Source organism: Nasonia vitripennis, unplaced genomic scaffold (assembly GCF_009193385.2).
Source record: "Nasonia vitripennis strain AsymCx unplaced genomic scaffold, Nvit_psr_1.1 unplaced0251, whole genome shotgun sequence".
In the NCBI taxonomy this organism is placed as follows: domain Eukaryota; kingdom Metazoa; phylum Arthropoda; class Insecta; order Hymenoptera; family Pteromalidae; genus Nasonia; species Nasonia vitripennis.
The window spans coordinates 374,851-389,672 of record NW_022280030.1 but is presented as its reverse complement, the minus strand read 5'-3'; the positions used below and the strand labels follow the sequence as shown (position 1 = coordinate 389,672).

At 41.0% G+C, this 14,822-nt stretch overlaps 2 protein-coding genes across 9 annotated transcripts in view; both read right to left on the bottom strand.

Annotated features, from left to right (window-relative positions):
• Positions 1-14,822, bottom strand: part of LOC100116365 (dynein heavy chain, cytoplasmic) — a 631,875-nt gene that overhangs the window by 582,568 nt on the left and 34,485 nt on the right. The window lies entirely within an intron of this gene.
• On the bottom strand, positions 11,016-13,149 carry LOC103317379. Its single transcript, XM_016989045.3, has 5 exons — positions 12,950-13,149; positions 12,627-12,869; positions 12,087-12,258; positions 11,478-12,011; positions 11,016-11,399 (listed from the first exon to the last, which is right to left on the bottom strand). The coding sequence occupies exons 3-5, from the start codon at positions 12,235-12,237 to the stop codon at positions 11,089-11,091; spliced, it is 996 nt and encodes a 331-aa protein (XP_016844534.1). The 5' UTR covers positions 12,238-12,258; positions 12,627-12,869; positions 12,950-13,149; the 3' UTR covers positions 11,016-11,088.

Genomic DNA, 14,822 nt, shown 5'->3' with positions numbered 1-14,822 from the left:
TACTTTTTCAGAAAAAGTACCAATCTCAGGTTGCGTAAACATCTCGTGCAAGCACTCCTATTTCCAATCATCGACTACTGCGCATTGGTATACTGTGACCTGACCCAAGAACTTGACACAAAACTCCAGAGACTCGTAAACACGGGAATTCCATACATCTATGGTGTAAGGAGGGACAAGCACATCTCCCCCTACAGGCGTGAACTGCAATGGCTTACTGCCGGGCGAAGAAAGTACTTTGCAGTCTGTTTTCTACGAAAACTGTTTAACACAGCTGTGCCTTCTTACATCTTGGCCTTTTTTGACTTTCACGTCGCGCACAGGCCTGTGAGAGGGGAGGTGACGCCTCTGGACATCCCGACTTTCAAGACAGAGACGCTGAAAGGTTCATTCCATATAAGCGCCTCATACCTCTAGAACTCGCTACCATCACGCATTCGCAACACTAAATCCATGTCACACTTCAAACAATTAGCTAAAGAATATTTTGATGCACTTGAAAACTCATAATCATCTCACAAACACACTCAAATTATAACTTGTTTTACTTTATACTGTTATTTTGAATTGTACAACACAAAAGGCATTTATTATTCTCATCGTTTTATAAAACCGTTCGAAATGCTCGTGAGTTAATCTAACCGTCGGACACAACAAATGGCAGATATTGTCCTTGAATTCTTTTTCGTAGTATGAAATTTATGTTATACCGTTTTGGATGATGCATGTACGTCCGGTTGAAAATGACAAAACCGTCCGTACGTATTCGATCAAAGTTAGTCATCCACAAATAGAAACTGCTTTGACAAATATAAAACGGGTTATTTGTTCCAAGTTAATCTCTCCGTTCCTTTTCGTTTGCGTTCGACGTTAGGCATAAGTCTGCCGACATTGGATGTGTACAAATTCGGTAACGGCCGTAAATGACGTTGTACCAAGCTATAGAACACTTAGAGAGAGAAGAAAGAGTAATCCCTCTAATTTGATATGCTTTTGTTTTGATTCCATATTCTTTTCTTTTCTTATCATCACTTTATTTCTTTTGATTAAATAAAATAAGGTATCCCTGGATCGCCCGGATAGACGTAGTGGATGAAGCTATGGTACACCTGACTGGCTACCCAGCGTCTTGGGAGAAGTGTTGTAACGGTTGCCAGTGCAATTAACGCACGTTGAGCATTACGACGTCTCTCCGGGACAGAATCAACGTCTGTATACTTAATACTTCTGTTGTTACGGCTACTAAAGGCGTAGCATGTGAGAGTAAGAGAACGAGAGAGAGAGGAATAAGCATCGAGAGATTTAAATTCAATAACGTACAATGTTGCTACCTGCTCACTTACACTGCTTTGTCAAGAGTTGACAACAGTGTGTCCGGTATAGGTAAATCTGTGCTCGCGCTGGCAACCATTCAGAGTCTGCCTTCGCTCCGCTCCGTTTCGCGAATAGACCTCTGCGATTGCGATTATTATGTGCGAGGGTTGCGAGGTCAAACGAACCGAGGACAATCCGTCGAACCATCTTCGCGTGGGTTAGAACGGCCATGCCGTACGTACATCTGTAAGTACTGGTTCTTATCAACTCGCTTACTCGAGGCGGCTTTAAGCCTCCTCTCTCTGTATTTCGACTACATGCTGGTAGCTGGCATGCGCCAAAATCTGGCGCGCTTGTATAACCAAGCACCAATAAGCAGTTAGTCTAAGTTTTACAATAATCCGCGAGTGTTCATTGACTTTTCCTCCTTTTTGAATCCACGTCCTGAGTACTACTATCACCGCGTGTTCATACATCTTTACGTCGATGCGCCCAGATGATTATAATCGGTAGAATCTAGTGCCTTCTGCACAGCCGACGGAAACGGTGAATAGTAGCATAAACAACAATCAACTTAAAATAATGACGGCCGAGCTACCGTCATAATACATACATAATGGTGGTAGCGAAGGCATAGCCGAGGTCCATTCTTATAATACACGAATGGCTAGCAGAAGCGGGGGCTAAAACGGGCAGTCACAAAACCGAAGCTATCCTTATTTCTGGTGGAAATATGGAATAATACTTGCTGACGATGGTGGATATGAGAGTGTCTCTCAACCGACCCTCAAATTACCTGAATTATCGATGCAAGACTAACGTTCAAGCAACATCTCAGGAAATCGCTCAGGGCTCGCATTGAGATCGTCCGTAATTTTTTGGCAGATCGCCCCTCGTTTGACATCTTTGGCTTTGCGGAGACATGGCTGGGTCCGATTGTGGATGATAGCCTAGTTAGCATCGGGGGATTTTCCATCATTAGGCAGGATCGAAATGTAAACTGAGGTGGCGTCGCCTTGTTTGTGCGCAATGAATTGAAAATTAAAAAGGTTGCTTCATCTGATACTATGGGTCTAGGAAAACCTGGAAACCCAGAGTACCTTTTTACAGCGTACAAAGGGGCGACTCACCTCCGGTACTACTCGGAGTTATTAATAGGCCCCCGAAAATTCCGATGCATAAGAACTCAGACCTTTTTGATGTATTGTGGGACTTATGCGGCGAATGTAATGTGATAATTAAATATAACGAAATGTGATTTTATGTGATTTTATGTGACGGTATTTTTATATATTTTATTTTTTCTTTTTGTTAGACTGTATGCGTGTGTTTGTCAGTCACAGTCTTTGTGATCTAAATTGTATTATTTTTTGCTATTAGCAAATAAAGACCTATCTCTCTCTCTCTCTCTCTCTCTCTCTCTCTCTCTCTCTCTCTCTCTCTCTCTCTCTCTCTCTCTCGTAGAGAGGGAATACACGTAGTGATACCGATCCGTATTTCACCTGCCGTTTTACACTGTGTTGATTTACTTACGTGCATCTTTTTTACGCAAGGCGCGAGTGTTCATCGTTCTGGACTGTCTGACATATTAATTATCATCTAAATCGCTGTATCTGTGCATTATTGAAGTGTTTTACCGCAAACATTTTCTAACCTCAAAATTGGCAAGTCACTCAGCCAATTTTTCATAATTAACCACCCGCGACATCTGTCATGTGCTAGTTTAACCAATTTCAATATCTGATGATAAGTAGATATGGGCCGACGCAAGAGGCGCCGCAACGAGACCAACACAAGTTTAGATAAATCAGCTGATGACTCGGATTCGGACTGTAACTCCGAGACCGGCACAACTCCGCCGTGCATTCTACCTTCCGTGCTGCTGTCGACCGAGGACATCGATATTTTAAATAAGGACCTCCGCGTCAATTGCGAAGACTTTATCACCCTGCTGGAAACTGAAAAAGATAATCCAAGGCGCAACAAGATGAGCACCGCTTTATCTGCGGGATGCGACGCGTATCGCGTAATGGCGAGTTGCAATGGCTTACCACCGTCGGGCATAGGAAATACTTCATGGCCTGCTTTCTAAGAAAAATTTGTAACACTTCAGTGCCTACCTACATATTAGCCTTTTTTTATTTCCACGTCGCGCTCAGGCCTGTAAGGGGTGTTGGAATCGGGAGTTGGACAAAAAAAGAAGCACTCGCGTCTAGATTTAATAGAATGAAAGTATATTATGGGATTCTCAGTCAGCTCCTCGCGGAAATTCTCGCCTTTGTCGGACAGTATGCGGAGTTGCGCACCCCGGGATGGCCGCAGATGTAGCATCCTCGTTAAATCGAGCGCGGTTGAACTCGCGCTGGTATCCGACGATGGTGTTGTGACGGAGCGCGTGGGACTCTATCTGCCCCACGCGCCTTTATCCGACCACGGCGTAATCACCGAGCACGTTGGGCTCTCATCACCCTGCACGCCTTCGTCCGAGGACGGCGTTTCTGCCGCATCCGCAGGGCTCTCTTCTTCACCCTGCGTCTTCTGCGCGCCGGCCACCACGATGACGGTCTCGTTCATCTTGCTGTCTTCGCTGGCGCCTCCCAGGCCCACAGCGTCGGTATAGTCCCGCAGGTACTGCGGCTCAAGCCGGGCCATCTAGGTGTCGGTAGCAGCCAGGAGTCGCTGTGGATCCATTCTTCGGCGCTGCTGCTGTAAATCTTCGGATGCTAGCTGTTTAGGGCAAAAGGGGACAGGAAAAGAAAATGGTATGATCATGATGATGTTCATTATAAAGATGATGATTGATTCACGGAGCGGCGCTGCGCGCGAAAATCCTCCCATCTCTGCCACTCGTCTGTTGTTGTGATACCATTCGGCTGCTAGACCCGTAAATACGTAAGGTAGTGCAGCTAGCTTTTCTTTATCTGTCATCTGCGCGCTCGCCATATTTTGCTCCGGCTGGCTTAAAAATCTCTCTGTTCGTTCTGCGCTCGTGCCTGCGAATCGCATGTCCCATTTGCGCACCGTTCTGACGATATCTCTTGGTTTATTTTCCGGGGTCGTCGGGGCGTTTAACTTTCTTGACCCTCTTGCGAGTCCCCCTCTGATGTTGCTGTCTGACCAGACGTTTTTCGGAGTTGCAGGCGCGCTTGTCATCGCGTCTTCGGCAAAGGTTACTCTAGCCGGCGCGTGGCCTGCTGCACTGTTTACCTAGGTGCTTGAGGCTCTCATCTCCCCCTGCGATCCTAGTACCTGCTTGCGCAGCTCGTTCATTGAGCGTTGCAGATTTTCCAGATGCTGCATCATGCCGGGTGGCATGACGTAATCTTTTCCGTCTATCCCTGTAATTGTTTAAGCTTTTTCTTGTTTGACTGCTTCTACTGGCGCTACCCCAAATCCAGCAGCCAGTCAGCTATCTCTCCTTCTTTATCGTCGAGCATCTTGCCGTCTTTATTCTGTTGTTATAATCTAGTCTATTTTCTTCTTTGACTCTTGCGCGCACTTTTACAATCTTATTTTCGTCCGTCGTGTGTGTGCGTATTTCGCAATCCTTAACCTGAGACTCTATTTCGCTTTCGCTAAATTTTTGTTTTTATTCGTTTTGTGCCCCTGGTTACTTTCTATTTTTTATATAGTAATCTTGCATTAAAATAAATAAGAATAAATATAGAGTATAGAGTAGGCTTTATTTTCAAATAGTGAAAAATATACAAATGTCATACATATAAGTCTTCAATACTGGTGATCACAGATTCGTCATTACAATTCATACGTACATACAGTTACACGTCACATTTTGTAGTGTATGACACATAAGTTACATGTACTTTCATAAATATATACAATAAGACAGACTAGATTAGAAAAGTAACAAATGAAAATACATAAATACATAAGGCGCAGGCGCATATACAATATAACAGAATAAAATGATGTTTCGCTGAGTGTCGGCAGAAGGTAGTTTCGCATCGCTAATTTAAAATTTGGAAGCGAAGGCAGTGTCCGCATACCTTGCGGGAGCGAATTCTAAACGCAAGCGCCCTGCGCCCTGAACGAGTTCAAGCCGGTATCGGTTTTCGTTCCCGGAACAGAGACATCTCGCGACGACCTACCCGAAGTCCTTATTTATTTATTTTTCTCATAGAGGGCTGAAAGGTACGGAGGATGCCCCATGCTATACGCCTTGTACATCAACACCGCCGTGAAATAGGTTCTTCTCTCTTTAATATCCATCCAGCCCAGCTTCCTCCTGAAAGAAGAAATATGCTCATACCTCTCTACATCACGAATATACCTTACACATGAATTTTGTAACCTCTGCAGTCTAGTCTCGAGCTCCCCCGATACGTCAAGATACACTACAGAGCTGTAATCTAAGAGAGAAATGACTAGAGCGCTGGCCAGCTGCTTACGTAACGCCTCGTTGATACAGGATCTAAATGATCTGAGCCTATAATGAGTTCTGTTAACCTTTCGGCTAACTGTATCTACCTGCGGTTTCCACGTCAACTTTGAATCCATGACCACTCCGAGTTTAGTTACGGCATCGACAAAAGGGGCAAAAACACCCGTCTGCACCTCAACACCGGACTAGTTCAACCCCTATAGTTTATTTATATTATACTCAGATCCGAAAATAATAGCTTAGTCTTGCCAGTATTTAGGTGCAGAGCATTTTGAGATATCCAATCCGACACAGCTCGCGCCGCCGCCGACATGCGATCCACACCCTCACGAAGATTGTTTCTTGCGACCTGGGTGTAGGTTTGCAGATCGTCCGCGTAAAGTAATTGTGCAACACTGTCGGTCAGAAACCCCTTCAGCCCTTGAAAGTCGGCCAATACCTCCTGGAGATCGTTAATGTAAATACTAAACAAAAAGGGCCCCAGGATCAAGCCCTGTGGGACGCCAAGGTTGGTTGTTAGCCCAGATGATTCGCCGTTTAATTTAGTAACCACTCTTTGGTTACGTCCAGATAAGTAAGACATGACCCACAGGACCACCGACCTGGAGAAACCCATCCTGATCAACTTACGTAGTGATCTCTAGGGGGGAATCGAGTCAAAGGCCTTACTAAAGTCGAACAGTAGCAAGATGGTGAGTAGCTGTTTGTCGCTGTCGATGCCAGTCCTGAAGTCCTCAGTCAGTTTTAGTAGTGCTGTCTGCGTTGAATGATTGTGCTGAAAACCAGTCTGGAAAGGATCAAGAATGTTTTTTGAGGCCAAGAATTTGGAGATCTACCCATGTACGATCTTCTCTAGAACCTTGGAGAGAAAGCTCAAAAGGGCTATTGGACGAAAGTCCGAAACATTAGATGGAATAGGTTTTTTTTAAAGGCACCAAATGAGCGGTCTTTCAGGCACCGGGAAAGACCCCATAGGAGAGTGAAGCGTTAAATGAGGTCACCAGGAGATGTCCTAGGACTGGGAGAGATTTCGCTATAACACTTTGAGCTATCCCATCTTCCCCCTTTGCTTGAGATGAAAAATGAGCGACCGCCAAAACCACGTCCGCAAAGGTGATTTCACGAAAAGTGAAACCATCCTCATTGGCCTCGGCCAGGATGCTACTCAGATCATCCTCGCGCTCGGAATCAGATATGGACACCCCAGCGAAATGAGTGTTCAATTCATCCGTGGTGAAGCCATATAAATCCTCTTTGGCCTTTGAAATAAGGCCAAGACTCTGTAATTCATTCCAGACGTTTTTATTACTTTCCAGTGCGTTAAAATACCTACGTGCCCAGTACGGATAACTCCCAGTATGGATAATTTAATATTTCCAGCGTTCATTAACAAATAGAGCCAGTTCAATTCAGTTGTTTCGTGTATATGCGTAAATTTACGGATAAAACCAGTAAAATGTTGATCTAAATTTTGAAAGCGAAAGTAGAAGAAAAGAGCTTTGATTTGAGGGTGAGGTGGTTCAAATTGACCGCTCAGATCAAAAGTTATAACGATTTTAGAAATGAGAAAAATCGCTGATTTCCGTAAAAAATTGAGATATTTATTATTTTTTGCTGTAATTAACCGTTTCTAACCCACTGGGGCTTCAAGTACAAATCTTTTCTCATACTTTGATCCTTGAGTATATGTTTTTTTCCGTTTGTGCTCTCGGACATCAAGTACGTATAGTTGAGCAATGGCTAGTTTTCGTTAATTTTTTCCATGTTAAATTTCCATTAGAGAATTTAAACTGTTCAGCAAAAAAATAAGTATTTCGAAATCTTGGAAATGCAAAGTTTTTCGTGTTCTTGATGGCCTAAGGAACCCAAAATAGTTGGCTCGGTAGGTGTGCCCTCAAATTTTAATTTTGTTTGCTCCGACCCCCAAAAGTGTCCAGTTTTTCGTGGATTTGCACATATCTGTGGTTTATTAGATATACTTCGAAATACCCCTGGTAGAAATTAATCTAGAAACTGGCAAGTTCTTAGGATTTTAACACAAGAACTTGCCAGTTTTTAGTTTAATTTCCACCAGGGACGGTACAGGGGAAATAAATAAACTGTTGATTTAAAGAGCGTGGAAAGTTATTTTACGAGGCTCACCCTTTTCTTCCTACGTACGCTTATGACTATATAGTAATGTTTATGCAGATTTTAGGCTTCTCGAATCCATTTGGACGCGGTTAAACTCTCAAACTATCTTTATACGCGAAATGCGAGCTAAAACATTTTTATTTACATTTTCCCCAGTATGGATATCACGAGCATTCTCCAGTATGGCTAACGAGATCCTTCAAAATCTAGAATATATTTCGAGGGCACAATGGCTGCATCACGATTACAGAGGGCTGTTTTAGGAACAAATCAATATGACATTACGATACATGTGACCTAAGTAACACTTCTGTACAGCGTAATCAGGACCTCACGCCGTGCAAAAAAGTGCTACTTAGGACACGAGTATCGAATAGAATTTTATAGCACAACCTACCTAAGCTCACTGTCATCCCTATCCATGTCATAAGTCCTATTTTGCACTCTGAGGTTAGCGCATGACCGTAACGAGTGTGATAAATACGGTGAAAAAAAGAGATCACTGATAGGCGTGACATCAGTGTGGGCTTAGGTCACACTGTACTATGATGTACTAAATTTTTTGTTGAGTAAATGAATATCAACAGCCTATATTCGCGTTGAAATGACACACTCTCAGACCCTCAGGCAGAGACGCTTTATAAACAGATGTGTGTGTGTGTGTGTGTGTGTGTGTGTGTGTGTGTGTGTGTGTGTGTGTGTGTGTGTGCTAGATGATTTAGATGATGGTTTTGGTGGGATGATAGGTGTGTATTTCAGTGTATACGGTGTTCATGTTAGCGACAGAGCCAGAGACTCGGTAATCTCGAAGCCAGATGGAGTGCTAGTCGAGTAGGAGAGAATTGACCGACCTGAGATTGATGATGGAGATGTTGTTTGTGTTCCGTCGATTCAATGGATGGCGCTACGTGGATCACTTTGATCAGACGCCGTGCAGAGAAGAAGAAAACCGCGCAAATTTGTATGTTAGGTTTCAGAGAACGATGTTGGAGCAGAGAAAACAGCTTTCAAAAAATTGCAGCCTCCAGTGATTTATATATCACGTTGAAGGTTGCAAAAAGGCACATGCAACTTGTGCGAGTTCCCGAAAAGTCGAGATTCCCGTTCGAAAAACTCGACGAGTTTAAGTCGAGTCTCGAGTCGAGTCTTTAATCGAGTTTTTCGAGCTGTTCGTAAAATTCAAGTAACTTGAAAGACTCGAGTATGGGTGTATTCACAGTAACGGGACTCCAAGCGTAATACTCGCATGCACCCTGGGTCCTCGAATATCGCGATGTAATGTGAAGGTCAACCCCACGCTGTTACAGATGTATATTTGCAAAAACTTTATCGCGTGTGCATGGACCATCGGTGTGCGCACTAGTGCGTATACAGACTCATCGACACTAGTACTAATGAATGAACAAAACTTCTGGACTGCACGTACTCCCGTAGCGGAACGCTCGGGCAACAGCGGACCGCACGTGCTCATCACTGGTGAGCAGGGGAAATGCTCGGACTGTTGCGACCACACGTGCTTTACATGATACGCGGGAGAAATCTAGGGACCCGGGATTTTTGTACAGCATGCGCGTTTTGCCGGCGCTCGGCAAAAGAAGGCTTTGTGAATGTGTGTGCAATGAAGCAATTGTTCACTAGGAGCTATAAGTACTATCATCCTCGTGGAGTCTGGACTTGGCATCATGATACCAATTACAATTATAATCGCTAAGTATAAAAAAAAAAATATTTTTTTAGGCTAGAATAGTATTTTTTTTTTGTTATTCTAATCAATTATTTTAAAGTGTCATCTATCACATTTAGATGCATATATATATATATATATATATATATATATATATATATATATATATATATACATACATATATACATATATATACATATATATTCTTCCACGCTTTTTAATATTTATATTTCAAGTAGCTTTGAATCAACTTTTATTTTAATCAATTAATAATTGTAACAGGTTTCTTGCATTATGCAAGGTCAAGAGGTGTAAAATTTATTCAAACCCTCAGTGTACAAGCTTTCAAGTCGTCAGCTAGGAGCAACTCTGGAGCCTGTAAGTGCAGGCAGATCTTCACATCAGGCTGTATGAGCATCTTAGTGAAAATTTGTATTTACATTGTGTTTCTGTGTTTCATTTTTTTCGTCTTATCTCTCAGCCTCTATGTTTTACAAAAGCTCAATAATGCACTTTCTTAGTCACGCTTCCTGTTTATACGCAGCCATGTTCCTACTATCCTACTTTATAAATATTTTCTTCTTCCTTGGATGGTAATATTACTTTTATTTTCCGAGCCCATAATGTGGTACGCTGATGGAGGTCAACCTGGTGAATCTTCCTCTGCTGGTCTGTTTGCTGGTTGTGTTCTGATGACATCTGTAGCTGACCCTTCGTTGATGTTGTTGTATCGATACTCAGATTTTTAAAGATGTGCCAGAATCGTAAGAGTTAATAACTATTTATTGAATAAAATTTATCAATGGGCCATTACTCAATCAATTAAATACACTCTTTTATGCAGGTCAGGAAGTGAAGCATTGCAGGATTAAAACTACAAGGGATTGCAACTGCAAAACTGGTCAGCTGATGTACAAGGACTTCCTCATACTCTTCCAAGCAACGCAACACTGAACTCTGAAGACTAAGTGCTACGGTTGTAAGAGAAGACAAGCTTAGAGAAGAAGTAGAATGTGAGGGGATAGAGAAGCTTGCAATAAAATCAGCTGTACAAGTGACTGTACAACTAATAGATGCTCCTTGAACGGTGATTTAAGAAATCATACTATCAAACCCAAATGCCGGATCTCAATCTCAAGGATAATTCAAGAACGAAAAGAGTTAATGAAAACTCATGTAGTGGAAAGTTTTGTGTAGTGTTCCATGGCATCCGTGCAAAATTACAGAGCTCTTGCTCAAAAACCTTGGTAATGACAATAACTTGTTTATCAAACCAGATGTGGACACCGGTAGACTGTTTATCCTTTCATTTCCATAGTTTTTGAGCAAGAGTTCTGAAATTTTGCATGAGTGCTTTAGAATACCCGACAAACCTTTTCACATCAGTTTTCGCTAACTCTTCTCTATTTAGATTATGCCTGTCTATTATCACAGTTAGTTGAGCATCTTTTTATTAATACTTGGTTTATATTGTTTTTTTTATTGATAGTAAATACATACACATACACTACATCAAAAACTGTGTTATAATGATTACTTTTAACGACAATGAGATTAAAGATTAGCTTCTACGATAAGCAATAATAGGCATGCAAGTTTACGAGTACCAAATTGTGAAATTTGTAGAACTAAACTGTTTAAACAAAATAAATAAAAGTTTCTATTAGTTTTTTGTTCTTCCTCCTGTTCTGGTTCTTTTTGTTGATTCCTCTTTATTTTTGCCATATGATTAACGATGTATTCTTTGAATTCTTCGGAATATTCAACATCTGGTTCTTTTTTCGGGTGTTTTTCAATAAGTGCAGGTTCTACCTTTACTTTTTTATTTGGAGGTTTCGTAAAATAGAAATCAACAACTTGTATATCTGAAAATATAATACATTTAGTTAGCTTATTGTTACGTAAATTATAAATAAAATAATTCAATAAATAAATAAATTTACCATCATCATCTGAATAATCGATATTTTCATTCAATTCCTGCTTAATTGATGGTTTCTTCTCCTCTTCCTCGAGAAACTTTAATAGAAGATACATGGCATCCATTCGAAACCTCATTTTACTTTTTTTGTCCTTAATTTTACTTATGTGCGGCATTAAGCTTGAAAAATAGTAACAATCAGCATCATCGATTGTAGTGGCTACTGGTATTGCCTCAGTAGAAGCAATGGGCACTATTGCGGTAGGATATCTTGCAAAGGGTGATTGTGATTCGTCACTTCTCTGATGTTGCTCAGTGGGATCACCTAGTTTGCTGGTAGATGGCTGTTGATTATCCTTCAATGAATTGTAATGGGTGATGTTTCCAGTCGATTCTCTAGTTGTGGGACCATGAATAAACTGCATGGCTTTAAAATGATGCCACGTGCTCTTTATTAAATCATTGGCACAAGCCCCTGATCTCAAAGATTTTAATTTATTTTCTTCTTTCTTAAGCGTTGTTACAATGCTTCGCCACTTATTCCTGACTTTGTCTTCTGAAAGGGTAAAGAACAATTAATAAAAAGATTACTTTTAATAAGTTCAATTTTATATTATTAAAATATACTAACTAGATTCCATATTAAAAGCTTGATTTATTTCATCCCACATTTTAGCCAAGTAATAGTTGTTTGAGCACTGACTGTGAGTCTTATCCCACAGCGCAGGTCGCTCCAAGACGGCTGTTATGAGCCGTTCCTCGTCCTTAACGTCCCACGTCATTGTAAAACTGGCGTATAAATACTATAACATAAAAATACATTTCCTTATCTTCAGGCATAATCTAAATGGAGAAGAGTTAACGAAAACTGATGTGAATAGAAGGTTTGTCGGGTATTCTAAAGCACTCATGCAAAATTTCAGAACTCTTGCTCAAAAACTATGGAAATGAAAGGATAAAACAGTCTACCGGTGTCCACATCTGGTTTGATAAACAAGTTATTGTCATTACCAAGGTTTTTGAGCAAGAGCTCTGAAATTTTGCACGGATGCCATGGAACACTACACAAAACTTTCCACTACATGAGTTTTCATTAACTCTTTTCGTTCTTGAATTATCCTTGAGATTGAGATCCGGCATTTGGGTTTGATAGTATGATTTCTTAAATCACCGTTCAAGGAGCATCTATTAGTTGTACAGTCACTTGTACAGCTGATTTTATTGCAAGCTTCTCTATCCCCTCACATTCTACTTCTTCTCTAAGCTTGTCTTCTCTTACAACCGTAGCACTTAGTCTTCAGAGTTCAGTATTGCGTTGCTTGGAAGAGTATGAGGAAGTCCTTGTACATCAGCTGACCAGTTTTGCAGTTGCAATCCCTTGTAGTTTTAATCCTGCAATGCTTCACTTCCTGACCTGCATAAAAGAGTGTATTTAATTGATTGAGTAATGGCCCATTGATAAATTTTATTCAATAAATAGTTATTAACTCTTACGATTCTGGCACATCTTTAAAAATCTGAGTATCGATACAACAACATCAACGAAGGGTCAGCTACAGATGTCATCAGAACACAACCAGCAAACAGACCAGCAGAGGAAGATTCACCAGGTTGACCTCCATCAGCGTACCACATTATGGGCTCGGAAAATAAAAGTAATATTACCATCCAAGGAAGAAGAAAATATTTATAAAGTAGGATAGTAGGAACATGGCTGCGTATAAACAGGAAGCGTGACTAAGAAAGTGCATTATTGAGTTTTTGTAAAACATAGAGGCTGAGAGATAAGACGAAAAAAATGAAACACAGAAACACAATGTAAATACAAATTTTCACTAAGATGCACATACAGCCTGATGTGAAGATCTGCCTGCACTTACAGGCTCCAGAGTTGCTCCTAGCTGACGACTTGAAAGCTTGTACACTGAGGGTTTGAATAAATTTTACACCTCTTGACCTTGCATAATGCAAGAAACCTGTTACAATTATTAATTGATTAAAATAAAAGTTGATTCAAAACTACTTGAAATATAAATATTAAAAAGCGTGGAAGAATATATATGTATATATATGTATATATATGTGTGTGTATATACATCTATCACATTTAGATGCATATATATATATATATATATATATATATATATATATATATATATATATATATATATATATATATATATATATATATATATATATATATGCATCTAAATGTGATAGATGACACTTTAAAATAATTGATTAGAATAACAAAAAAAAATACTATTCTAGCCTAAAAAAAATATTTTTTTTTTTATACTTAGCGATTATAATTGTAATTGGTATCATGATGCCAAGTCCAGACTCCACGAGGATGATAGTACTTATAGCTCCTAGTGAACAATTGCTTCATTGCACACACATTCACAAAGCCTTCTTTTGCCGAGCGCCGGCAAAACGCGCATGCTGTACAAAAATCCCGGGTCCCTAGATTTCTCCCGCGCATCATGTAAAGCACGTGTGGTCGCAACAGTCCGAGCATTTCCCCTGCTCATCAGTGATGAGCACGTGCGGTCCGCTGTTGCCCGAGCGTTCCGCTACGGGAGTACGTGCAGTCCAGAAGTTTTGTTCATTCATTAGTACTAGTGTCGATGAGTCTGTATACGCACTAGTGCGCACACCGATGGTCCATGCACACGCGATAAAGTTTTTGCAAATATACATCTGTAACAGCGTGGGGTTGACCTTCACATTACATCGCGATATTCGAGGACCCAGGGTGCATGCGAGTATTACGCTTGGAGTCCCGTTACTGTGAATACACCCATACTCGAGTCTTTCAAGTTACTTGAATTTTACGAACAGCTCGAAAAACTCGATTAAAGACTCGACTCGAGACTCGACTTAAACTCGTCGAGTTTTTCGAACGGGAATCTCGACTTTTCGGGAACTCGCACAAGTTGCATGTGCCTTTTTGCAACCTTTAACGTGATATATAAGTCACTGGAGGCTGCAATTTTTTGAAAGCTGTTTTCTCTGCTCCAACATCTTTCTCTGAAACCTAACATACAAATTTGCGCGGTTTTCTTCTTCTCTGCACGGCGTCTGATCAAAGTGATCCACGTAGCGCCATCCATTGAATCGACGGAACACAAACAACATCTCCATCATCAATCTCAGGTCGGTCAATTCTCTCCTACTCGACTAGCACTCCATCTGGCTTCGAGATTACCGAGTCTCTGGCTCTGTCGCTAACATGAACACCGTATACACTGAAATACACACCTATCATCCCACCAAAACCATCATCTAAATCATCTAGCACACACACACACACAGACACACACACACACACACACACATCTGTTTATAAAGCGTCTCTGCCTGA

Excerpts from the sequence above, each read along its gene's own strand:
- LOC103317379 (XM_016989045.3), bottom strand. The coding sequence starts at position 12,237 with ATGACGTGGGACGTTAAGGACGAGGAACGGCTCATAACAGCCGTCTTG. Across the intron at positions 12,012-12,086 it reads AGCTTTTAATATGGAATCTA|AAGACAAAGTCAGGAATAAG; the intron begins GTTAGTATATTT and ends TTACCCTTTCAG. Across the intron at positions 11,400-11,477 it reads CGATTATTCAGATGATGATG|ATATACAAGTTGTTGATTTC; the intron begins GTAAATTTATTT and ends TTATATTTTCAG.